Source organism: Orbilia oligospora (assembly GCF_000225545.1).
Source record: "Orbilia oligospora ATCC 24927 unplaced genomic scaffold scaffold00176, whole genome shotgun sequence".
In the NCBI taxonomy this organism is placed as follows: Eukaryota; Fungi; Ascomycota; class Orbiliomycetes; order Orbiliales; family Orbiliaceae; genus Orbilia; species Orbilia oligospora.
Window position 1 is genome coordinate 257,791 of NW_011645733.1, and position 24,465 is coordinate 282,255.

At 44.2% G+C, this 24,465-nt stretch overlaps 7 protein-coding genes across 7 annotated transcripts; 1 reads left to right on the plus strand and 6 right to left on the minus strand.

Moving 5' to 3' along the window:
- Nucleotides 1-4,803: 4,803 nt before the first annotated feature.
- On the plus strand, nucleotides 4,804-5,291 carry AOL_s00176g79 (uncharacterized protein; the record flags this gene model as incomplete). Its single annotated transcript, XM_011128214.1, has 2 exons — nucleotides 4,804-4,867; nucleotides 4,960-5,291. 2 exons carry the CDS (start codon nucleotides 4,804-4,806, stop codon nucleotides 5,289-5,291), a joined length of 396 nt encoding a protein of 131 aa, XP_011126516.1.
- Nucleotides 5,292-5,625: 334 nt separating this feature from the next.
- Nucleotides 5,626-6,153, minus strand: AOL_s00176g80 (uncharacterized protein; the record flags this gene model as incomplete). Its single annotated transcript, XM_011128215.1, has 1 exon — nucleotides 5,626-6,153. One exon carries the CDS (start codon nucleotides 6,151-6,153, stop codon nucleotides 5,626-5,628), a length of 528 nt encoding a protein of 175 aa, XP_011126517.1.
- Nucleotides 6,154-8,240: 2,087 nt separating this feature from the next.
- On the minus strand, nucleotides 8,241-9,312 carry AOL_s00176g81 (uncharacterized protein; the record flags this gene model as incomplete). Its single annotated transcript, XM_011128216.1, has 2 exons — nucleotides 8,241-8,898; nucleotides 8,972-9,312. The coding sequence occupies 2 exons, from the start codon at nucleotides 9,310-9,312 to the stop codon at nucleotides 8,241-8,243; spliced, it is 999 nt and encodes a 332-aa protein (XP_011126518.1).
- Nucleotides 9,313-9,646: 334 nt separating this feature from the next.
- AOL_s00176g82 (uncharacterized protein) lies at nucleotides 9,647-10,793 on the minus strand (the record flags this gene model as incomplete). Its single annotated transcript, XM_011128217.1, has 2 exons — nucleotides 9,647-10,274; nucleotides 10,384-10,793. 2 exons carry the CDS (start codon nucleotides 10,791-10,793, stop codon nucleotides 9,647-9,649), a joined length of 1,038 nt encoding a protein of 345 aa, XP_011126519.1.
- A 725-nt stretch (nucleotides 10,794-11,518) lies between these two features.
- AOL_s00176g83 (uncharacterized protein) lies at nucleotides 11,519-12,648 on the minus strand (the record flags this gene model as incomplete). Its single annotated transcript, XM_011128218.1, has 2 exons — nucleotides 11,519-12,191; nucleotides 12,275-12,648. The coding sequence occupies 2 exons, from the start codon at nucleotides 12,646-12,648 to the stop codon at nucleotides 11,519-11,521; spliced, it is 1,047 nt and encodes a 348-aa protein (XP_011126520.1).
- A 2,341-nt stretch (nucleotides 12,649-14,989) lies between these two features.
- Nucleotides 14,990-18,323, minus strand: AOL_s00176g84 (uncharacterized protein; the record flags this gene model as incomplete). The annotated part of the gene is made up of 4 exons (XM_011128219.1): nucleotides 14,990-15,981; nucleotides 16,039-16,669; nucleotides 16,729-17,968; nucleotides 18,031-18,323. The coding sequence occupies 4 exons, from the start codon at nucleotides 18,321-18,323 to the stop codon at nucleotides 14,990-14,992; spliced, it is 3,156 nt and encodes a 1,051-aa protein (XP_011126521.1).
- Nucleotides 18,324-20,617: 2,294 nt separating this feature from the next.
- AOL_s00176g85 (uncharacterized protein) lies at nucleotides 20,618-22,493 on the minus strand (the record flags this gene model as incomplete). Its single annotated transcript, XM_011128220.1, has 3 exons — nucleotides 20,618-20,855; nucleotides 20,920-21,409; nucleotides 21,497-22,493. The coding sequence occupies 3 exons, from the start codon at nucleotides 22,491-22,493 to the stop codon at nucleotides 20,618-20,620; spliced, it is 1,725 nt and encodes a 574-aa protein (XP_011126522.1).
- Nucleotides 22,494-24,465: the final 1,972 nt, after the last annotated feature.

Consider the following 24,465-nt stretch of genomic DNA (forward strand, 5'->3'; position numbering starts at 1 on the left):
ATCTCTCGTGTGTTCGAGGCCGTTCAATTGCTTCACCAAGGTTGTTATGATGGCTAAGCTTACGCCAAAGTCGCATAATATATAATTATATAATTAGTTCCGCAACCGGCGACCAGCCTGAAATATAGTATGGCTCATGTCGCGCTCAATATGATTACATGTCCCTGAAAATTTCGAAAACGTTCTTTCTCACCGAATCAATGCTTCAACCCCATTTGTTTCATTTAAGCGGGCCATGCTGTGTTCCTCAGTGAATTGGAAATCCGAGTTTTTGAATCCTTGCTGGTCGTACCATTCTAAGACGGTGAAGACGAGGCTATTGAAACTAAAAGTCGTATCGGTTTCTCTCACATTCAACTCGGAGCTTCCAATATAACCTAAAGGAACGGTTAGGGGAGCCCTGGTACTGAAATTCCGATCTTAGGTGATACAAGCACGAGGACGGAGTATACCCGTGGAAACTCCGTGTCCCCGATGTTAGGGGCATCAGAATTAATTTCGCGTAAAACTGTTGAGTTCTCGCAAAACTGGAACCTCGGTAATAGGGCCCGTAAATGATGCATGAGATGTATGTAGTACAACATGTTTTTATCTTGCCACTGTCACCCGTGGAGGCTCGTATACGAGACCAACATCTGCAGTGTGCAAAGGAGCGGATACGTCGACACGTCACTCACTCAAGTTAAAAATCTCGCAGAATATGAATATCCCTATCGGCTTGTTTTTTACCCGGTGTCGCTCTAGGAAATTCTCTTTCGCTATTCCTTAGACCGAAATTATATCCAAAAGCTCTTCCAATACGTCCCGCGGGCCCAGCCATAATAAATTTACACAAACTTTGGATTACATTACTACACAAGGCGGCGAGCTCCCTACGGCCGGTTGAATCGTTCTACATTCTTTTCTCTATCTAGTGGGCGATATCAAGGCCGAAAAGCTGTGACCATAGCTTGCTGAAACTGCAGTCTACGCATCGAGAGAAATCAAACCCGCCCATTGATAGTAGGAGGGACAACCTACGGCCTCTAGGTGAGAAAGAGGCCCGACAGAATCATAAGTAAGTATTTACGTGCAATAGTCCCTTTCAAACGAAGTTTAGGGATATGAGTTCTTAAATCCCTGAGAGACCTCGGCCTCCAAGGTTTCTTGTATTTCCGCATTACTATCATGGTAATTACTTAGCCACCGTCAGTTTTCCGAGTCCAAATAGAGGATAACTCTACTTCAAAGAAATCTTTGAGAGAGCGAGGCTCTAAGAAAATATACTTACAGCAACCGGCTTTCCTTTCACCAACTATGAGTGGAACTGGTCTAGAGGCAAGACGGGTTCGAGTTCAGGGTGGACTATTGCTAATGAATTTTCAAATAGGCAGACCTTACGCAGACAACGAAGTGCCCTTTAAGAAAGGTGCGAAAAAGATATTGAATTTTCGACAAATCGCTTTAACCACCCCAGTGAATACTCTATTAGCAATCTGGATGCCAACCCCAATATAAAGGGGCAATAATAAAATTCACGGCGGTAAACGCGGGAAGTATCGTTACAAGGAAGTATAAAGGCCTTTTTGTTTAGTGGCGATCTACAAGCTACCCATAAGACTTCGAATATGTAGTAGGTGTGATAGCTCATCTCAGCTGCCTCGAGTTCTAAATATTTACGCCATAGATATAATTTTCGACAGTGCAGAAAGCCTTTTCAAGCCCGATTTTTTAGTCTAAGCTATCACAATGCCTCTACACTTGTGGCCAACTGGCGTCTGGGTACGAGACTAATGTCTCGATACTAGTATACTTCTATATAGACAACGGTCGATATATTGTGCTTGAATTCAGCAAGGGCGTGTATCGAAAGTTGCCTTGAAGTCTTGACCCCTTTAGCTCAACACCTGAGTTATACCTAAGTGAGTTTGTTTCTCAGAAAGCAAGACAAAGGAAAGGAAATTAGGTACGAAGCTTCATTTGACCAAGGGTCGATGTTGGCAAATAATCCCATCCAGACTTCGGGGTTAGTCCGGTACTTCAAATAAAACTACTATTTCATCCTGCATAGATCTATGTATGGACCACTCTCTGACCCTCTAAGCTTATTTACCTTCACGAGGTTATAATATATAGCGTCGTGAGATCTTGAGGTGTATGAGGAACGGTAGCCTCAGGAACAGGAGTATCCTTCATCAAATGGAAAGGTTAAACTCGTAAATATCTCGGACAATACCTAGATCTGCGTAGTGTTGTTCTCCGTGGCCTTAGGCTATCTTCATAAGGTTAATTAATAGACCTTACACATTTCGTTTTGGTGTGGCCAGCAACTTCTTGGAACTTGACCTCGAATGCAGACGCTCTTGAAGCAAAGAGGCCTAGAATTGACCTTTGTACACAAAGACATACGTGATATTTTGAAATGCAGCCGATATCCTTTGGCCTGGTTGAGGAGTCTGCCGACGAGGCAACCTCTCGGCCCTAGTCTCGTAACCTTAGCAAGAACAGCTGGTACATGTACATGTAGCCCTCTAGCTGAAACCAGCCAATATCCCTAATGTGGAAATATCACACAACACTCTTTGACCATTCTTCCAATGTTATCAGCCATCCACAGCATTAGATCTATAGATATCTATGCACACAATTTGACCTGTACCCAGAGCTGGAAGATAGACAGTTAATATTACGCACATATCATAGGTCGCGGCTACCTAGTTAGATTATTCCTGTTCGCAGTCTAAGTTTTTCTAACGGTTTAATTACACATTAGTCAAATAGGTTATAGGCAATTTAGAATCAACTAATCTCTTTCCCAGACGTCACAAAGAGGGGCGTGCATCAGTGTAGTTTCTTAGCAGCTATTCGGTTGGTCCAATCTACAGATCATCGTTTACACGGACAAGATTTATCGCACATTCCAAAAATACTCTCATAATATCTTCCTAGTATAAATCATGATCTTCCGACTGAACTTTGCATATTTTTTTCTACTTCTTTCTCCAGATCTAGCCCCAACCATTTACTAGTGCTACGACACAATTTTATTACTAGCAATACAATCCAGGTTCGAAAGGATTGCCAAACGATACAGCAGTAAGTCAGGCCCCACACGTACTGATCTTCATAGGCTCAGTAGCGAAGTATATATGTATATGGGATATAAGGCGGCTCGAGAAAGGAATTATGGAATTGTCTCGGACCAGACTTTGAAAAAGAGAACTAACTAACGGTTTCACTAACCCTTCTAGACGACCGAGCAGCTGTAGCGACTGCCTCGCGATGGGTCCTTACCGAGCTCAATTCAACGAAGCCCGTCCCGAGTGGCGGATGATGCTCAGCCTAGTTCTCATTACTAGAGCTGCGACCCCGTTTAAGAACTAAGTTTGTTCAAGCTCGTCAGGCATAGGAGGAAAGTTTGGCTGATATGCTTACTTCCGACAGGCCCCGAGACTATTTTCGACACAGATTATCGTCCCAGCGAGTGCCAAATTGGCGAACTCCTACAGAAGACTTCGCTACCATACCGTTATCGAAGAGCGGGTATGTACATATCTATGTCTATGGGAATCAGAATTTTGAATTGGAATTTACGCCTCGCAATAACCGTAGCACCAAGGCTGATTTTCGCTTACCTCATAGGTCCCCTGGAGGCTGTCTCGTCGCCAGAATCCTCAACTATGCCCTAGGGGGGTTTCTTTTACCGTTGGGCGTTGAGAACACACTGCAGTTCCGTCTAACTATTGGTTCGCATTGCTTACAAGTTATCGTACCTCCGCCTGCCGGGTGGATTGCATCAATATCTCAATACTACCTCCGACCGCAGTACCGCTGAGTACATATGCATGTTAGTCTTTGCCTTGTCTATACTCGCAGACTGAACAGCAAAATATTCAAAATAGCAATGTTTATATTTTACAAAAAACGCCCACGAAAAGAAATACACTTCTTAAAAAGGAAACCTGTTTTCCCTTCTAGGGGCTATTAGGATGGCTATTTCGGAGAGTCTTTTGTAAAAAGAGGGCTCGAAAATTCGGCTGCAATAGCGGCATCGGTCGCCTACAGACCGGGACGAGGCCTGTCTCCTTAGGTACCTCTCCAAAAGCTGTCACATTTACAAGGTGAAGAGGATGATTACCTCAGCTAGGAAGCCACATTTGTCCGTTGAGATTCGTTTATCTTGTAAACTAGAATTAATGTTGCTACAAAGAGAGCATCTACCTTTGTTGCATGCACATTAATTATATATTATGGTTTGATTCGTCTAGCATCGAGGCCAAGTTTAAGGAAAGGGCAGGGTGATTTGTCTTCCAGAACGGTGACGTTTATGCATTATGAACGTTATCTAAATGTAAGTAAATACTAGCATGCAAGTTAAAGCTTCAGTTCAATATGTATATATGAACGTATTCATTACAGAAGCATGTCATCAATCGCGATAGCTAGTCCGGGCCAGCTACTTCTTATTGAGCTCATGAGATCGATGGATCATTAACATGCCAATTCACGATTCTTAGATGTATATAGGCATATGGGTGTGCAGCGCTTTATATGCATATGCCTAAATTTAGACTAGATGCAGTTGATCGACATGCTAAAAAAATGGTGTCTGGCTACGGAATATTGACGAACTAGGTATAGAACTACTTGAAAAACTTATATCGTGCTGACTTTCTTCCCTCCCCCAAATCATTTAACAATCTCAGGTACTCCCACCGATAACGAAGGGAAATATATATCTCTCGGCCACCCTTCTAAACTCGACTCATATATATATATAACCACGAATATAATTTAACACTCTTCAATCAAAGACCAATTACTATGTTCGAATACTACTTGAGACTGCCCTTTTGGGCGCAAGTAGTGGTAGCGAGCTTGATCATGAGTAAGATACTTCACCCTCTCGTCGAAATTGCGTTTCCCCTTCCCAGAAATTCAAATAAATCGCTGATAGTTGCGAATCCTTTTTTATACTAGATCCCGCGTGGTATGAGTACCAAAAATGGAGAGACTCGAGGGACAACTGCAAATGTGCATTCTGTACCAAATTTACGGAAAAACATAAGATCCGCCTACAAGAGCTTCGCGAGGCTGGACATGCCGTAAAGATGCCACCGGGATATTATACTGTCGATTATACTCCCGCATCAGCGTCGTTGAAGGATGAGGAGGTTGAGCTGGAATTTGAGAACGCTTTTCGGAAGATGAGGTACACTTGGCGCGAAGAACAGGACTCCAAGCTTCTACAGAATGGCAAAAAGGCCCTACGACAAGCACTCGAGAAGTTAAAGGCAGCCGTTACCAAATAGGAAAAAAATCTTTTGTGCTAGAAGATCGACAGTTCACGGTGCGGCATTTAGAATCAAGTCATATCTTAACCTCCACGTGCGAGATCAGTGTATCTAAAGTAGGATAGAATTTGATATCATTATCATAACAAGAACGAAAGTATTATAGCTCGCTAATCCTTTCTCAATACAACAGCTAAAGCCATCAATCATATCAAATTAAAGCGAGGTACAACAAATACGTCGTAATTAATTCTGTAAATGTTCAAACCTCTAAAAAGAAATTCGCGCATATACCTAGGTACTTTCGAGGTTCTAAGCCACACCTGAGCATCTACTAGCCAATCGCCTTCACCTACACAACATAGTAGACGTCACAAGTCGCCCCCCATATCGCCCCAAAAGGGTTGCTAGCCTCCCAGGCGGCATCCAACACACACTGAACATTATAACTAGGCAGGAAAAAATCCGCATGTCCACCATTCAAATACCAGTTGCCATCATACCAAAAGGTCCATGATTCAATGTTCGCAGGACGACAGTGGCCTCGCAATTGGGCGAGATATCTAGTACCCCAATCGTCATCCCAGTTTCCCCATGTATCGATGTAGTAATGGAAATTTTGGATGTGCCAGCCGACTTGGTAGGCTCGGCAGTTGAGCCAGTTTCCGTCGCGCTTTTTTATGGCAGCGGCAGCTTCCGGGGGGACGGGCTTTCCGTCTGCAAGAGAGATGGTGACGGGTTCGCCGTATTTGAACTTCTTGAGCTCCTCGGGCTGCTTGGCGTTCTTTGAGACGTATTTCTTGGGTTCTTTGGAAGGATCTGGGAGGGCTAAGGCTGTAACAGCCAGAGCACTGATTATAGAGACGAGAGAGAAACGCATCTTGGGGTATTTTAAATCTAGCCATTACAGATGTTAGTCATGATCTTTGAACCGGTGCCAGAACCGGTCCCAATCCTCCCCCGACGCTAGGATCTTACCGAAATCAAGAGATTCTTCTGCCAGTATTCTTCAAAGAACACCTTGTTGAAAGCCGTTGGTGATTTGAATTTTCCAAAAGTTCAACATCAGTGTCTTTGAACCGACCTATTTATACTCAATTTTCTCCTTTTCCGAAATTTCAGTTGTCTCCATTGCCAACCACATACATAGCTCCGCCATTCAACGAAATGAGCCACACGGCCCTCGCATATAAGTCATTAGCTCCACTTCCAACACGGCGAAGCTATACTCTCCGGCTATTAGAACTGGTCCAAACTTGGTATAGTTGTACACGTTGTTGGGATTTTTCGTCGTAGGGACTATTGAGGTTGTTATAAACCTCGCCTTCGCTCTTCGCGAAAATAATCTTGTGTGACGATATGCATCAACCCCGGCTTTGTGGGACTCGCTTTATGAAGTCAACCCTTGAACGTGCGTGATACCTGCAACTGTGATTTACGATTGCATCAATAATATAGTATTGGGGGTATAAGGGCGTTTTTATAGCAGGGGGATGCCATCTGAGATATGGATTCTGGTTGGTAGATTAGCACCCCTAGTTAAGCTTTTGGACCCGCTACCAAGGCGAGGGCTTAGATTTGACAGGGACTTGAAGGTTAGATAATCTGAAAATGAGCTGTCAAAGCCTGGGGCGTTTCCTGTATAAGCTTAAGCTGTCACATACGTCTAGTCTCGTAATGACTTCATGAATTCACTAGACTTTAGCTGTTGTCACGTCTTGTTTCTGGAAAATGTTGCAACTTTTGCGTTGAGTCGACGGGTGTCAAAGAATGTCCACATCCCAAAGATTCGAGGAGAGTCGGTTGTGATTTTATTAATAGGAATCAGAGCACGAATGGTAAAGGTTTTCGGGAGGTAATACTTCACCGGATCGGACAGAAGGAAATACGGCTTCCAACCCGAACCTGTCGTGAGGTCCGAGATTTCGACATTCCTGCATTTACATCCCATTATCAGGCTAAACTTGCCAACACCACTAATGAATGATCAGTAATCAACCATGCAAACGAAAAACTTCACAATATCTTGAGTTAAGCCCCATTGAAAGCCCAGGGCCCCTGTAACTTTTTCTGGAGGATAAAATTTTACAAAATTATCTAAACGTTGTGGTTGGCTTAAAATACCGAGATCGTGCAGCTGTAAACAACTTTGGCGAGATGCCGTTTCATGACCCCCTGTTTTTGTGCGTATCCTTCAGCTGTGCATGGCGAATGGATTTGATACTTCTCCGAGGGTTTACATAGTCGTTTCCTTTGAGCTCTGGGTATTTTCCGGAAACTAAGGTATTGGTGGTACCAACTCATGATGTATCGGACATTCCGGGGTAGTCAGAATCCTTGTAGACGTCAGATCTGCAAAGGACAAAAGACTATATATATTTCGAAATAATTTCCATGTGATTGTATTATAAGTATTGTTTCTAGCTATCATTGTGTTCAGTGTCGATTCAGCTAGCTCGACGTTTACAGGCGGACATATATACCTAATCAGGCGCCAACTATGCAGGAACCCAAGTGATGGCTTGCCGCTCGGGCGTTTCGTGCATGTAGTTATAGAACCTTCTCCCCTAATTTCTTATATGCTATTTGATTCGAGGCTAATGCTCCGAGCCGTTTGTTAAAAAGTATATGTACATACGGGTCCACGTGGTGAATTCTAGATATATAAATGCATCCTATAATATAGTCTCCCACATTCGCTCTTCATTATACTCCATTATACGAGTTATGTAAGTGATTATGATGATCCGTACATGAGGTTAAGCATTTTCAGCCTATTATAGGTGGCTTTGGGATTCTATAGATATACATCGACTTTCGGTATCTAATCTTTCGCAGCGACTTTCCGCTGTACATTCATACAAGCAATATAAGGCCCCCCGGACGAGGAAAATTCATGGCTGCGTCCCTACAAAAGATGAACTTAGGTAATTAAGTACCTCCTTCCTCCCGTCACCTCCATTGCACTCAGAAAAACATTTCGTGGTCCACCCAAGGATCTGAATTCTCATCCATAACCACAAAGTGTCCCTTCTCCATAACCCAAACATAAGGAAACATCGTCTTCATAACTCTAAACTCGGCTTTTTCTTCCTCGGATACTTCATCATTCTCATTACACCATTTTATAACCTCCTTTCCTAACCCAAAGTACTCCTGTTCTATTTCTTGTGGTAGGTTGAGTTTAAACCTCCATGGTCCTATCGTGTACGGCCACGTCGTTTCTATCAGTTCTTTATAAAGACCCAGAACATCACTAGTTTGTTTGTAGTTCGAGGGGAACCTAAGAACATTTCCATTCCCTCCCCCCGGGCATTCTTTCACAAAAATCTGTGAGATTAGATTAATTTCGACCTCAACATCTTTCCCCGCACCTGAAAGTATCTGCTGCAGACGGTATGCAAAAGGCATAAGGATCTTTCTAACTCTTCCTCTAGCTTGATCCGTAATTTTGTAGATTTCGCGACGTCGCATTGAGATTCGGGTATCTAGCATATCAACTCTTATGTGGCGTATAAGACCTCGATATCTTGGTGACGGTGTCGATTCTATTTCGGTATCCTCGACGAATTTGCATACATTTGGACCTGGGCCGTAGCTTTGAAAGCCGGTGTACCATATTCGACTATTTAACATTTCCAAGACTTTAGCATATATGTGCCGGTGTGTTTAGATTTAATTTGAGGAGATGACCATACCCTTCCTCATCATAAGTATATATCACTTCCGACCAAGGGTCCTCGTAAATAACCTGAAATTGACTTCTCGAAGCTGCTGTATTGGTGGGCAATGTTTGCCAATCGGAGAGAAGGATCCGAATGGTGAATGTTGTAGTGGAATAGAAAATTCGGGTTGCCTCGGAGTGGACTTGCTTGTTTACACGGAAGATCGAGAGGTTTAAGAATATAGGAGAGTAAGGAGGCGGGTTTTGAAGTTGGAGCGGGTATGGTACTGGTTGTGCGGGGGTGTAGACAAGGTATTTGTAGATCTCGTTGCGGAGTTCGAGGGGCAGAGCCAGGAAGGGGAAAGAGGAAGACATGGCGAAATTGGTTTGGTCGAGGAGTTACGGTAGATTATCAGGTGCTAGGTTAAATATATATAGAGAGAACTTATATCGCGACTAGGTCCGCGGTGGCAGTTGAATCAATCATGGGATGTAGAACCTTGACAACAGCTTTGGTACTTGTTTTGCGTCTTTGGCCTTAAAATCAACACCACAAGCTGGAATAGGGAAGTGGAAAACACTAAGAATTGGGAAACTTAGAATCTCGCAAATCTATCTTAGCCTTGTCTGATCTATTTTTAGATCCTTTTATCCAGGCTTTAAGATACATGTAAATATTTTAAAATCTTCATGTAGGCTCTTGATTCAGTCAAGGACTAGCAAGATGGTCCACCCCCCCGCCAATGGGGTGAGTTTTCATCCCAGACCTCCCCCAAAGATACCACATCGGAGTAGGTTCCCTCCAAACACCTTCCTCTTTCTTTTCTCCGGCATCAAGCCGAGTACACAGCTCTAATGTCTCCTCCAAAAACCCCGGAAACTCCTCTTCCAACGACCGTGGAACGTGAATGTTATATTTCCACGGTCCCTGTGTCAACGGCCAAATAGTGTCTACCATATCTTTGTATAATGCTTTTCGATGAGATTTCGCAGTAGTATCACGGATAAAACTTTCTGGTGCTGATGCTATTTCTTCTGCAGTACTTTGGAGAACCTTTGAGATAAGGTGGATTTCGAGAGTTAGGGTACTTTCTCTACTTGGAGGCGCCAGCTGAGATGATAATCTATCTACTAAAAGTAAAAGTAGTTTTCTTGAGGCTGATCCATAGTTGATGCTGGTTGGTATGCTTCCTAGGAGACGGCCATCGAGTACTTCGACTTTGAATTTACGGAAGTGTATTCCACTCGGGATTGGTGGGTATTCAACGTTTGGATGGATATATTTATTTTTGGGAACTGGGAAATTGCTCGGTTCGTTGAGTGAAAATAGTTCTCCACTATTGATAAAGAAAAGCGTTAGGGCTATCTAAAAGAATAAATATATATATTGCTTTTATATATACCAAATACACTAATATTGTATTGGTGACGACAAAGGCGACTTACTATTTCCCCCTATACCGATACACAAAAGAGTCCCACAGCGTCTCCTGTGTTATATAATAAGTGGTATAAACCCCCCCAGGTCCACTCTCATATCTTTTTATGTGAATTGGGATTACTGCCGTCGTATGGAATATTCCAGATGCCTCTTGGTGTATTTGCTTATTGACCCTAAGAATCGATAGGTTAAGAGACGGCGGATATCTTTTCGGGTCAAGTACACTCGTTGGTGGGACCGAGAGTATTATTTTGTAGACTTCGTCCCGGAGCTCACGCGGCAGGCGAAGGAAAGGGTGGAATGTCGTGTTGAGTTGAGGTTGGGGTTGAGCTTGAGGTTGTTGGGGATTGATATCTGATGTCATGTTGTCGTCGTCAAGGCTGCCCCGGGTCAAGGTCTTGCGCGGTACATCCATGTCGTAGATGTGTTTCGATAGTGCTTCAATCTATAGAATAGGGCCAGAACAGAATCACACAAGTCGCTCTGAATAGGAGTGTGGTCAAGTGTTCTTGTGGATGCTAATGCAAGTACGCGTATGTAGATGTCTAGTCGAAGATCTAGATGAGATCGATCGAGGGTCCTGTGTTTTGTGGCTGTCGCAGCATGTTGGATTTTGAGTTGGTATTGTGTTGTTTTAGATACGACTTGGTCCGCTTTAAACAAAGTTTTTGTTACGAGACTGAACTTGAACATTTATGAATAGAACGAGATAATGCGCTTGGGTAGACAAATTAGTCTTATATTAAAACGCTTCGGGATAGACATAATATATTTGATTGCACTTCAAAAAATGCTTGCGTTAATATTCATCCTTAGAGCATTAACTAGTAATATACAATTTGTGTAGATACCGATAGATCTGATCTACCCGAAAGACGAAGCATTCCCTTGAACTATTAAATAAGAATATGGATAAACAGAAAATCGTGCTAGAAACCATTTCGAAAAGCTGGAGAGCATTAGGTATTAAAGTTGATAAGAGTAGGCGGCAGAAGGAAAGAAAGAAAAAAATAGAAAGAAAAAGAGAAATGGGGTTCCAAAGCAAAAAGTTCTTCAACATAGTATAAGCCCCGACCGGCAAGGCCATATCCAATATTCAATATTACCCTCGATAACATCCGCAGACACCATCGGGCTTTATTAATACCTCGACTGGAAGTTCATCCTCCTCCCTCTCCTAGCTGGGCCCTTAGCGGAGCTTCCAGCACTCTGAAGTTTCTTAGTAACTCTCATCTTCCCATCACTCATCGCCCAGAAACACGGCACCGCAACATCTAGAGTCTGATACCTCTTATTTTCCTCTCCCTCCATACACCCATACTCTTCATCACAAGCTTTAAAAACCTGTGCCACTAGCTTTGGATGTTGCTTTTGAATTTGCAATGGCATATCGAGTCTATACCCCCATGGACCAGTGGTAAACGGCCATATTGTCTCTATTAACTCACTATACAACTCCATCGTCTCTTCCCCTGCCTCTTCTCTATACTGAAAGTTTGATAATTCTTCTTTATAGAGGAAAAGGGACGATAGTTTGATATCCAGAGTTATATCCTTTCTTGAGCCAACTTGGGATGCGAGGCGATGAACAAATGGGAGGAGTAGTTTTTTGATCCGATGTTGCATTACAGCGGGGACATCGTATTCCTTTAGAGAGTACGGATAGACGCGTTTGTCGATAACGTCGAGTCTTAGGTGTTTTATGAGATGGCGGTAGGTGGGGAGTGGAAGGGGTGCGGGGGTATTATCTTCGGGTATGTGGGTTGCAAATCTGGGGAGGAAGTTTACGGCGCAGTATTCGCCGATGTCATCTCTGTTAAAAAGGCGGAAAGATTGTTAGTTATGGGTTTTCTAAGATTGTGTCAGAATTTTCAGAGTATATATGTGTATACGTACTTATCACGCCAAGTATACCCCACCTCTTCCCACGGAGACTCGTATTGAACCTCAAACAATGTCTGAGGCTCATAGCCATCCGTCCGACTCTCATTGATCACCACTCTCACGGGAAACACCGTCTCTCCGTAGAGTATCTGTGATGCCTCATCATGTATCTGCTTATTTACGACGAGTATAGAAAGATCTGTTGATAATTCTGACAACCGGTCTCGGAGTTCGAAGGGAGGACGATTATCAAGAAATGAAGAGATGGGGGCGGAAGGAGCTGTGGGGAAGGGGATGACGTATTGGTAAACTTTGTCGCGGAGGGAGCGGGGAAGGGCTAGGAAGGGGAAAGATCCAGATCGTGGTTTGTAAGATGCTTTGCCCATTTTTGAATCTTTTAAATAGTATAGTAAATATTAAATCGATGAGAAACTAGGTATATAAAACTGATTACGGAGGGTATGTATAGTATTTCGTATATTAATTCGTAGGGTATATGTATGATAGATTTCGTGGATTCGTGAGTTTACAATAAAGAGAGAAAAAGGCGAGTTCAAGTTACGAGGTTGTATTGTGGTATATATAGTAGCAGTAAGTCCCTAATTTAAAGAGTTTCTGAATATCTCCGCGTTAACGTTCAAGTCTAACTTCGATCGAGGCATTCGATAAAGCGAGGAGAGACATGAATATCAGGGGACGTTCAATGCACCCCTATATATAGAGGATCGAACCAACTTAATCAACAAGGCAAACGCTACCACCGACTATGATGTGACTCAGGAGTTCATAATTTCGCGGGGTTGACATAGAGACACGCAATTTCCCGTCCCCCTGAACGCATTCTCGCCAACCTATGCTAAAAGACGCCGCGAAAAAAAAAAACAGGAACAAGAAAAAAAAAATGTGTGGGAAGACGCGTCGTGATACGGTGGTTGGACACGGCTTCATGTGATTGTGCTAACCTATTTTAGGAGGATTTGAAGCTCGATCCTGGTCAAGGGGTCTTCAAACCCCGGCCCTTTTGAAACACCAAATGAGAGATCGATGCAATGTTGCGGGGAGTATTAGAAATCCAACGAGTCTTCGGGTTCAGCCTCGCCAGCCAACAAAAACCAATGTGGGGAATTTAAATTAATTGAAAGGCTGTGGAGAATAAGCTTATAAGTCGGGAATATTAATCGATCGTGCGATCGTGAATAGAATGGAAAAATGCGTCAAGACAGCTGCAATGACCATCAAGAATCTTTCACATAGCCGAACACTAGAAGAAATGACCCCTCCCTCGCAAGGTCCGTGACCAAATCTAGTCATACCTCATTATCCCCACGCCACAAAAGTCAACATCACTCGACTTCGCAAAAGCCCCCAATGGCCAAGGCTAGAAAATGCCGCGTTATTAGGAACAAACAAACAGATCCATGATGAACTAGCTGTAACACTTTACTCCGGAACTGCATTTCCGATTGTCGGAAAGACAATCTATTATGAAGCTGCAATCTTTAATGATCGGGATGTATAAATAGTATCTATCTCAATATGAAATTATATTCTCGGATCTCTCCCACAGTTTGACCGACACCTCGACACCTCGATATAGAGCGAATGAATAACGAACCTCAATATGATCAATGCCCTTGCCTATCCCGTAGCAGAAGTTACACAGACTTTGAAAATACCCAACAAGAACAACACAAACCCACAGACATGACTCCAAAGCAAAAAGTGAAAACAGGACCAGAAGACATTTCTAGACAGCCTGTTCTTATCTCATAAACTAGAATTAATGCTACTGCGAAGGCTTGACGAAGTGCGCAGTTTTAGATCCAATTAAATCCCACTTGACTTTTATCAACTAAACTAAACTCTCTCCCGGTCCCCATTGTAGTCTACCCCAGAGTAATATATAAATTATAAACCTTCTATTTATCAACCATTCAGTCAACGTTAACAGCAGCGAGCACAAAGATCCATCACATCCATTACTTCTATGTAAAAGGTTTACAGCATAATAGTAGCTAAAATTACTCTAAAAATTCGCACTGACCCATTATCAAACCCCGTAAGTACATACACCCTTCATCATCTGCTTTGATAGACTACACCTGCCGAATATTGGAGGCCACAAGGAGTGCATCGGTCCGGGGACGGAGATGTAGGGTATAATTCTCGCGAATGATTTTATAAAGGGATTAGCACCTTTGGTGGCGGGGAGCTAGGTGAAGGGGTATACCCTCAATCTAAGGAGTATTGCCTTGAAGAAGGTTTGTCCGGGATTCGAAGATATCATGGGGCAAAACTTGATCTGTATTCAAGAGAATTGAGGGAAGCTCGTGTAATTGAGGGGCTTTGAGGAGACCACTATCCCACAGTATTGATTTATTACAGCTGAAATATATATATATATCTTGACTACACAAGATTAGGCATTTAGCTATATATATGGCAAATTTATAAATGGGAAGCGTCATTAATTTATTGTGAGCGTATGGATGAGAATGAATGTCATTTTATTTCCGTTATACCCAAAGAGAGGCGAGAGTTAAACGACTTTCCGTTATAAAATCGATCGAAAAATAAATCATAACGCCATGATATCATTATACATCGCCCCAAAATATATGACCCGAAAATAGTTAAAAAAACGAACAAGTTATATCCAAGAAAAGAAAGAAAAAGTATGTCCCAAAATTCCCGTTCATATCCACCTTCCCGAATCTCAATTTACACTCATAGTCCCGGCCCTCCAAAGAAGAAGCTATCAAAAAGCTCCATCTGTCTATTGTCGTTCGTCCAACTTCCATCTAATCCTCCAACCCCCCACCCACCATAGTTCATATTCAAATCAAACGGCCCACCCCATCCACTTCCTCCATCCAGTCCTCCAAACCCGCTCGCGGCATTAGCAGCTGCCGTTGCAGCATTATTCGCAGCGGCCTCCATCCCGAACTCACTGAGCCCATTATAACCAGCAGTCCAATCATCATTGTCAACATCAACCCCACTCATTAAAGAATCCCCGGCTTGGGATGCAGACGTCGGCAACCCTGCACCTGTAGCCGCAAGATACGAGTTTGTACTAGATATCAGGCTTTCGTCGTCACCTGGTGTCATTCCCTCCGCAATACTGTATGCTTGTGCTCCCGGTGAAAACACGCCGCCACTAGCGGCAAGCATTCCTTCCGCGGCAGCCGCTCTCCTCGATTCCTCGTCTTCGACTTCTTCCTCGCCTTCATTGTTTGGGTCATCTATTGGCTTCTCCTTGATAACAGCGTGAAACCCACGATCTACCAGTCTTTGCGACTTCCCAACCTTAGTACCTCGTGGTATCTTTCCGGCACCGGTACCTTGGCTCAATACGTCCTCATTGCCCGCGAATAGTTCCCTAAACTGATGATCAAAATTATGTTGTCGCTTCCTTTTTGAAACTGGACGTCTTTCATCCTCGGGTTTCGATGTGTATGGTTTGATCTCGTCTGGCGGCGGGCTCGGTGCGTCTTTATTGAGATTTAGGTTTTGGGGTTCTGCACCAGAGAGACACATTGTTACTGTCGCGCGGGACATCCGCTCGAATGAAACGCGACAAGCTTCCGCAGGTGGGCAGCGGTCGGAAAGGTCGCCGAGAACGGAGGTTGCGGCTAGGATAGTGAAATCGACATCGTCCATCGAGAGTTTAGCCCGAACTGTCGGTGAATGCCATATAGCGTAGAGGAATGATATGCCTAATAAGTATTAGCAAAGGAGCCCTGAGTGAACTTTAGCAAGATGAGGGGACTTACCGGCCATGAACAAGTGATGCACCGCTAAGAATGTATGATTCACTTGTCGCATCCGATGAAGTTGTCGGTATAGCCGTAGGACTTTCATTCCTGCTTCTGCAACAACGCCGTATACCCTCTCCTCCTCCTCTTTATCTCTCACTTTATCCCTTTGTCGGTTCTCCAACCCATCAACCTTAACCTTTCCGTTTGGGTCAACGTTGGTTCCAAACTTCTCAGCTAATAAATCAGGAACTGACAAACTCGGTCGATACAACATCATGAGTGTTAACCAGTAGTTCAGCTCCAAAAACTCGAGACTAAACGCGCATCCAGTGGCTTCTTTAGTTTTCGGGCATCCTTCAAACCATTCCCTTAGTCGGCCGTCAACACTATTCCTCCACTCTAAGAGGCTCTGGTGGGGCTTTAGGAATGGTGTAACGAGATTGAGACCAGTCGGGTGGACATGTTGAGGAAGACTATTAGGATGATTGTGTGTCTGCTGGTAGTGGTGGACCTGCAGTATTTCTGACTGTAAAAGGCGGAGCTGGAAATAGGCATATGATATACTTTTGTATGTCGCTGCTGGCGGGGTCGATGGCTGCTTGATGCCCATTGGTGTGATGAACTCGTCAGGTAGGAAGCTCGGAAACTAATACGGAAAGTCAGCGGGCTCATCATATTTCCCTTCTTGGTTAGGTATAATCGTACCTCAATACCAATAACTTCGTCGGCAATCTGCACCGGCCGCCCGACACATGTACTAACAAGCCTATCCAAGCTGTATGTACACCAGAACAATCTCCTCCTTAGATCTCTCCTCCACCCTCTCATTCCATCGTCACCAACGCCCTTCGGCACTACTTCTTCTGTAAACAAGCCCAAATCAACTGCTAGCCTCATCGCAACCCCAATTATATACCAGACACCAGGGCTAACCGGCCTCAAAATCGCGTATGCCGCAAGTAATAATACAGCTTGCAGCTCTTCCAACCCACCAGAGCTAGCCCGCAAAAATTCCTCAAGATGTACCACTGCAGCAGCATGGTACGCCTCTGGCTGTTGTTTCCCTTCATAAATACTCTTCATATCTGCTCCAATACCGGGACTTGGTGCTGGAGTTCTGTCCACAAATATTCCGGCTCCAATAGCGAACACGATATTTAGTAGATACAACGTTTGTGGGCTCCTTGCCTCTCCAGGGCGAATATCGTACGCTGCTTCGAAGAACTTCATAAATTCGACCCGATGTAGAATCGGTATCTGCGGGTTCGAGTGCTCGAAATACAGTTCTACTAGCTTTCGGCCGAGGCCTTCGCTAGGGAATGGAGCTGATGGAATTGCAGGTTTGGCTTGTAAGCCGAAGAAAGAATCGCGCATGTCGGTATCTTTGCTAAACACTCCGGGTTGGGCGAATGAGCGGCGGTTCCAGCGCCCGACGGGCGTATAGCTCCCACTTCCACTCCCATTCCCACTACCGCTCCCACCACCATTACCTATATCAATGCTGCTAGCGCCACCATTGGTAGACTTGACGGCTTCGAAGACCAGACGAGCGAAGGAAATGCCAGATGTAGAGCCTAAAAATCTGGGATCCGATGTACCTTGAACTGGAATTGAAGATATAGCGGAGAGCGTAGGGTCATTTTTGATCAGGTCGGTATTTTCATCGATCGGACGATTGCCGGGGTTGATGGTAACTATGCCGGGGGTATGCTGAGTTGACACCGGCGTAGGGGGTTTAACAAAACCAGGGGATGCGCCTTCATTAATATTATCGATGCCATTCCTTGACAGCGATGGTGATAAAGGATGAACACCGGATGCACTTGGAGACGTTGCTACCTGGCCATTAAGAGGAAAAAATGAGGTGGGAGGTTCAAAGGGAAGGCTGTTTGTTGATAGAATATTTTCGAGGTATGTCACTCGTTCTTCGAGGTAGCTGACATAGCTGTTCGGAATGTCAGGTCAGTATCACGAATTCCATTTGATAGGCTCAATATATGGACCCACCTCCTTGGTATCTCTCTCTTGGTAATTGGATCATAGCCCACACACTTCACTCCCACCTTTTCACACTGTGTGCATGCTGGTATTCTCTGATCACACCGATTCTTTCTTAGTCTACACCTATTACACGCTGTCACGCTTCGAAACGAGGTGGCGCCGGATAGCTGCGTCGGTGGAGGATTCGCCTGTGTCGCAGATGTCGGCTGCGGCGGGGAATTGTGCGATTCGGAATCCGACGGCGACTCGCGCCGCCGCCGTTTTACATTCGAAGCACCATCTATGAAGTCATTCGACATGGTCAAGAACGGAGAGGCAGGAGGAAGTCCCGGCGAGATTTCGGAGTCGGGGTGATTTTCTTATGTTAAGATAGAATTTTTCTTTTGGGGATGAGAAAAATATGTCGGAGGCTGGCGAGATGAAGCTACAAACTCATCGCGGTATATGGCGCATTCGGGTACAGCAGGCACAAGTAGCGGATATATGGAGGCGTCGCTATTAGGCAGGACGTTGAGTCGGCTAGTGAAAGACGATGGAAGACGATAGAGTGCTATCGATTACGCAAAAGGCAAGAAGACAGGACCAGGTTAGTGTACCACAAGGTCCCGTCTTGGGAAGAATATCCCGCGAAGGCAAAAAAAATAAATGAAATAAAATATATAAAAAGGACTAAGATCAAATTTCTCGACTGTGAGTATGGGCTAGCCTCGTGTGAAAGCTCGAAATCAGATGGTTGGAAAACTTCGAAGAAAATTCGACAGAGAATCTGGGGAGCATGACAACGTCCAAATAAGGGTTTTTCTTACGTTATGAAATCTCGTGAAAGAGGAAGGTTTCAATAATGCTGGTAAAGAACCAAGCTTAGAGCTAATATGCTGGGACAGACAGGCGGGTAGTTAATCGATGGATGGTCCTGCGTCAACCGGGCGTAATTACCGTTGGCGATAAGACCACTATGGCTAGGCTTCGATCGAATCTGCGTATTAGAAATTAAACCCGTCTCGTTCGTTAGTTCCTCGTGGGAATTTCTTCGCCTGGCCTGCCGACTTAGTTCGGCTGGGATTTGAAGAAAAAAGGATTTGGTTTGGTGGGTTCTGGTCCTTCGCTTCTTCGGCTCAAACTAGCGTCTTCAGCGATAAGATGCCCTGTCTCGTTTCAACATTCGGCGATAGGCAGCTATTGCTAAATACTTCCTTGCCGGAGCAATGTAGAATACGCAGAGAGAATAAGACCAAAGAATCGGTCAAATACTTCTTTCGGTGATTCATGTAAGATCCAGGAACCAAAGACGGACTTGACCCGTGATTATAGCAGCGGCCAGCCACGAGATAGGATGGTTTCAAAACGATCGCAAGGGACCGTATCGAGACTACGACTCCACTTCCTGCACGACAGGACCCAAAGATACGGATTTGCCTTCAACGACGGCCGCTAAACTGTAGGGAACGTCACTGGTTGGGAGCAGCGCGAGTCAGGGTGTTTGGGAATAGGGCTCTCAAGCTGATTTGTTACTGGTTCGGACTTGAACTGGAACTGCTGGAACATGCATCAGCAGGCATTAGGCCCGTACACGGTACGTTTATTAGGGGGAAATCGGCTTCAGGGAGATTATCCCATCGGAGGTCGGCGATGTGAGCGATGTGCGAGGAAGGAGAGCGTGGGTTGGTGTTTAGCTGCAGCTAATCGAATCGAATAAGATGGCCATCACGAAGGTTGCTGGCAGCATGCCGGACATGTGGATTGGCGTGGGATGCCTTGTGTTGCTATCATGTGACTTGAAAGTCATTTGCTGATAGCTCTGTACCCAGTTTGAAAGTTCCAACGTTAACAACACAGTCTTGCTCGCTGTATATACCGGTCTCCTAAACCAGACGACGACAGTCCAAGCTAGCCTAAGAGTCTAAGCTACTAAGAATTTGAGGGCTAGGTGCTAGGGAGGTCTGTGAGCCTGTAAATCTACCTATTAACATCGTTGGTGATCCAAGTTATTATAACCAAACCAAAATAGGTAAGTAGTGATGGTGGATCATTTATGATCCCCTTAAATTATGGTCTCATATTATTAATGCTATGATACCTATGTGAAAATACAAGAACTTTCTTTTTACCCTCATCATTTGAAATACTCGAACTTATGCTTTGTGTTTAAATTGGGGGCAGCTCTGGCTCTGAGACTATTTAAATTGATTGATTTTGCTGAAATCAAAACCTTTTGTACAAATTTGTTTGGTAGGTTGGTCAAAATAAACTCGTTCAACGGCTGATTTTACAACTGCTGACATGCCTATGGACCAGAAATCAAATTCACCGTCGGGTTTATTTCCGGATAATTTTAGGGACGTTTTGCTAGCTCATGAACTAGCATTGCTATGGAAATCATTTTCGTTGATTATCCCTGGTCTCGTTCCCAGTCATCCCCAGAATACGGTGTCGTTGGATGAGGTGGGTGCTCAAAGATCTCATGCTTCTGATGTTCGGGGGATTCTGATATCGATAGCTGTTTATTAACAATGTTCTTTTGCCTTCTCTTTGAGCTCCTTGGCTCGGAATCGGGTTTTATTTTCATAATCGTGTTTTCTGGAACGGTCGACAATTATTCGCCAGATTTTTTGAACGGAAGGGGGTTCCATTCATAGGGCTTCGGTCCTCGAGTCCACCCAGTATATCTGCCCAACATGCCGCTCTGCTGAGTGCTCGCCATTCTTTCCACATCTCGGCGTTCGGGGGTAACGGCTCTTAGGGAGGGAGTAGCGGGAAGAGCACTAATAGTCCTTTGCTCAGAACAGCCGATATCCCGAGGGTTAAGGGCTTTCTGAGAGTCTTGGTGATCTCTATATCCGCGACGGTCAAAATTTGTACCAAAAAATCAATCAATCATACTTTGGTTGAACTCACGCGAAAAAATCACTAGATTTCATGCGCTCCTCGAGAGCGGGAACATCAACACTTGAAACACTAAGGGATTCTTTTGAAATGTCCTGCCGGGCCTTATTCGTTTTTTTTGCGACTTGCTGTTTTGGGATGGATGTTGGAGTACTAATATCCTCGTCTTCAGAGCTGATACCGGCCTGAGAAAAAGGTAATTCATCAACCTCATACTCGTTCTGTTGATCAGGCGAACGTAGAACACGAGCTCGCAGGGACTGTGTGCTAGAGGATTCGTTTTCTTGGGCATCATCGTTATCTCCAAAGTCCTCCGACCCCAGACTTGAATTATATTTTCCTTTGGCTTTGCTTTGCTTTCGAGGTTTGGGGGAATGTGAAATGCTAGGCTTCGGTTGCCTTTGGTTAAAAATGTTGTTTTCTTGGTGGCTGTATCCCACTTCAGTTTCGGGCCATTTTCTATTGTAATCGCCCTCCGAGGAGCGGAAGTCCACTTCGTGATCTTATAGCCGGGGAAAAAAGGTAGTCAAGGTTAGAACACTTCAGACGTCTGTATTATCAGTCGGGAGGGGGAAATTGCAGTACTGACATCGTCCGGTCTCGCCGACGCCAAATGGATTAGAAGTACCCCCGCTTTGTAAATCGATATCGCGCTCTAATCTTGCCGCTATTCCTACTCTCGAAGGCGGATGCGCCTGCGCTAGATTGGCCACCCCAAATCCTTGCGGTAGGTTCGCCCGCATAGGCTGTGCGCTGTTTATGTGGCTTGGCTGTACGCACTTCAGAAGTTCCTTCGCGCAGATAGCGGCCAAAACTGCGGCATACTCTTGCCAATCATCATTCTTCGTCTCATCTGCGTAATCGCAAATACCTCGTATGATGGCTGCAGGACAATCCACTAGCCCAGCAGCTTCCATTTCAATACAAAACACCTTATTTCCCAGACACTTGCTGATCTCATCTCTTTTTTGAGCGTTCTTAATAACTTGATTACCGGATGCAATAAGTCCATAATGAACTCGAGCTCTCCCAGGGTCCACTGAACCCTCCAGCCCTTTCACTGAAGTATACTCGTCTGGTAAATGTCGATTATTTCTTTTTATATCGTCAAGATGTTGTTCTATTTTCGTCCCGCGGATATTCTGTTGGGCCTGCAGCTTTGACATCGCGGCCGATAATCCCTTCGGTGGGTAAAAATGCCTGCTATTAAGCTCAAAATCCCCACTCGTTTTTCCCATGTCCCATTGAATCCACTCAGTGCTAATGACAACATCACCCAGTTTAACTTTGGATGGAATCCCGCCCCCAATCCCCACCATAAGCGTGATTTTAATCGATGGAAAAGTGATCGCCATAATTGATGCGGTTGCTGCCATTTGGTTCGTACCGTAACATCGTATCGGTAAACAAGTTATGGCGACGTTATGCTGACCCATTGACCCTAATATATAGGCATTCTTATCCCATGGAGGATTCGTGAGGTCTTCGTGTTCTTCATCAAGCACCAAAATCGCCGCCGTTTGCTCTTTTGGAAGCGCACATATCCATCCCACGGTATAATCATCGTGAGACCTACGTGTGGTCATGGCTAAAAATCATAGACGTCGACTCAGGATCCACAATATCGTGATTCTTTATGAAACTAATTAGCCGATAAAACACCAGGATTTGACTCGAGGAACGGTTATTAATTGTAGTCATCTGGCGGTAGCGACGATGAAATACAAGGTGCACACGCCTAATGCGGGGTCGAATCGCAACGTCTGCGAGGAGTTGTACCTGCTGTATATGCTTGTCGTAGTTAGATCCTTACATGTATACGATTGTCGAGAAATATACATGTAAGGATCGCGACACTCGGATTTCGACAAGGTTATTCTGAGATAGAGGCATAGCTATAGGGATTCGGGTTCTGATCAGGCGTCGGGTCTGCTAATGAAAGGATCTCGAGAATTTCTGTTTCCGAATAAGAGCGGAAAATGAAATTCCTCGCTTATTTTCAAGCCTAGCCTTCTTTCCCTAGACCCTGCCTGACGGGAATATTGAAATAGATAGCCACTACACTTCGTATTTCAAGAATATTAGTTGCTAAAACCACTGGGCCTTATATTTACTCTTCTTCCACGTGAAGTATCTATATTTAGTATTATATCAGAAATACATAAATTCATCCCCATCAGATATATGCAAAGAAGGTTTGGGCCTTTCTAACACACTAGGGCCTTGTTGTAGTATGTATATTATCGGGTCTACATCGAGACATCGAAATCTCGACAGCATGTATAATCCTATTTAATCTAGACAAATAGACCAAAAGATCTACAGCTTTTGTGTTTTAGCTAAGTTAAACCTTCAAATAGAACATACCACCGTGCATACTCTAGGTAATCGTAGAGTCTAAATTCTAGTGTGGCATGCATAAGTCCTCAGAGACTGAACATGGATCCAAATTCGTGCTCCAAGTCTCAAACAATGCATCACGACGATGTGTTGTGTGTGGTTTTCTTGGTGATACAGTCAGGTGACATAAATAGCGTTTGATGACGCTAACCTAATACGGTTACAACGACAAGCATGTACATCGTTACCAAATTCGCGGAATACAACGTCTACAACACACTATTGCTTGTATCACACAATCCACTCTATCAAGCACGTGGGGACCAACGAGACCAGTGGGGACTAAAATCGTCGCACTAGAAAACGACATCCCGATCTCTGATTACTTGCCCGACAAGTGAAAATGCCGTTTCTTCCTTTGTGATACCGTACACAGTAAATGCACCTTCCAGGGTTAAAAAAATACGCTAGGGTCCCCTATCCATCTCACCACCATCTTCCATGGTCAATCACTTATCGCCAGTCGAAGCTTAGCACTTCCCGCTTGAGCTCCCCCCAATTGCCAAACGAGTTTTGAAATTCCAAGAACAAGGATTAGAACACCACCCCCAGTCTCGTAACCAATAAACCTGTTTTCTGATCGCCTCGTTTAGAAAATTAATACGTCCTCAAATATTGAATTATGGGTGGCCATTTTTTTTCGATTCCCGATAATGCTCGCGATGAGCAATGTGCAGGATCAAAACCTTGTCTAGTTTGCCATATTGCGCATATGCAAATTCGCACTGACCTCATCGATAACGCTCCGCCACCCACCCACAACACAATATCTCTTTTTGAAGCTAGGACACTAGTGTAATCAATGCGTTATATTTCTATCATATCCCCATTAATAATATCAATAGATTAGGATCCTTAATCCATCTTCTTTACCATTACTCCTCACATAATCCTACCTCATTACAATTTTCTCTTTCGAAAAGATGGCCTCAATGTCTGGATTTTCGATAAATACGGGTAGCCAGAATCTATTCGAGATTAACCCAAGCGCAAGATGCGATGAACTAAAAAGCCCGTCGACGACATCTTTTGTTATCTCTTGGCAAGCTAAATTCCTCACCCTATCAAAAATCTTAAGCTAATTATCGTAAGCAAACAGTGGCTTAATATTCTGGACAATCGCATCCTACATACCCCAATATGCCCGCATAATACGCC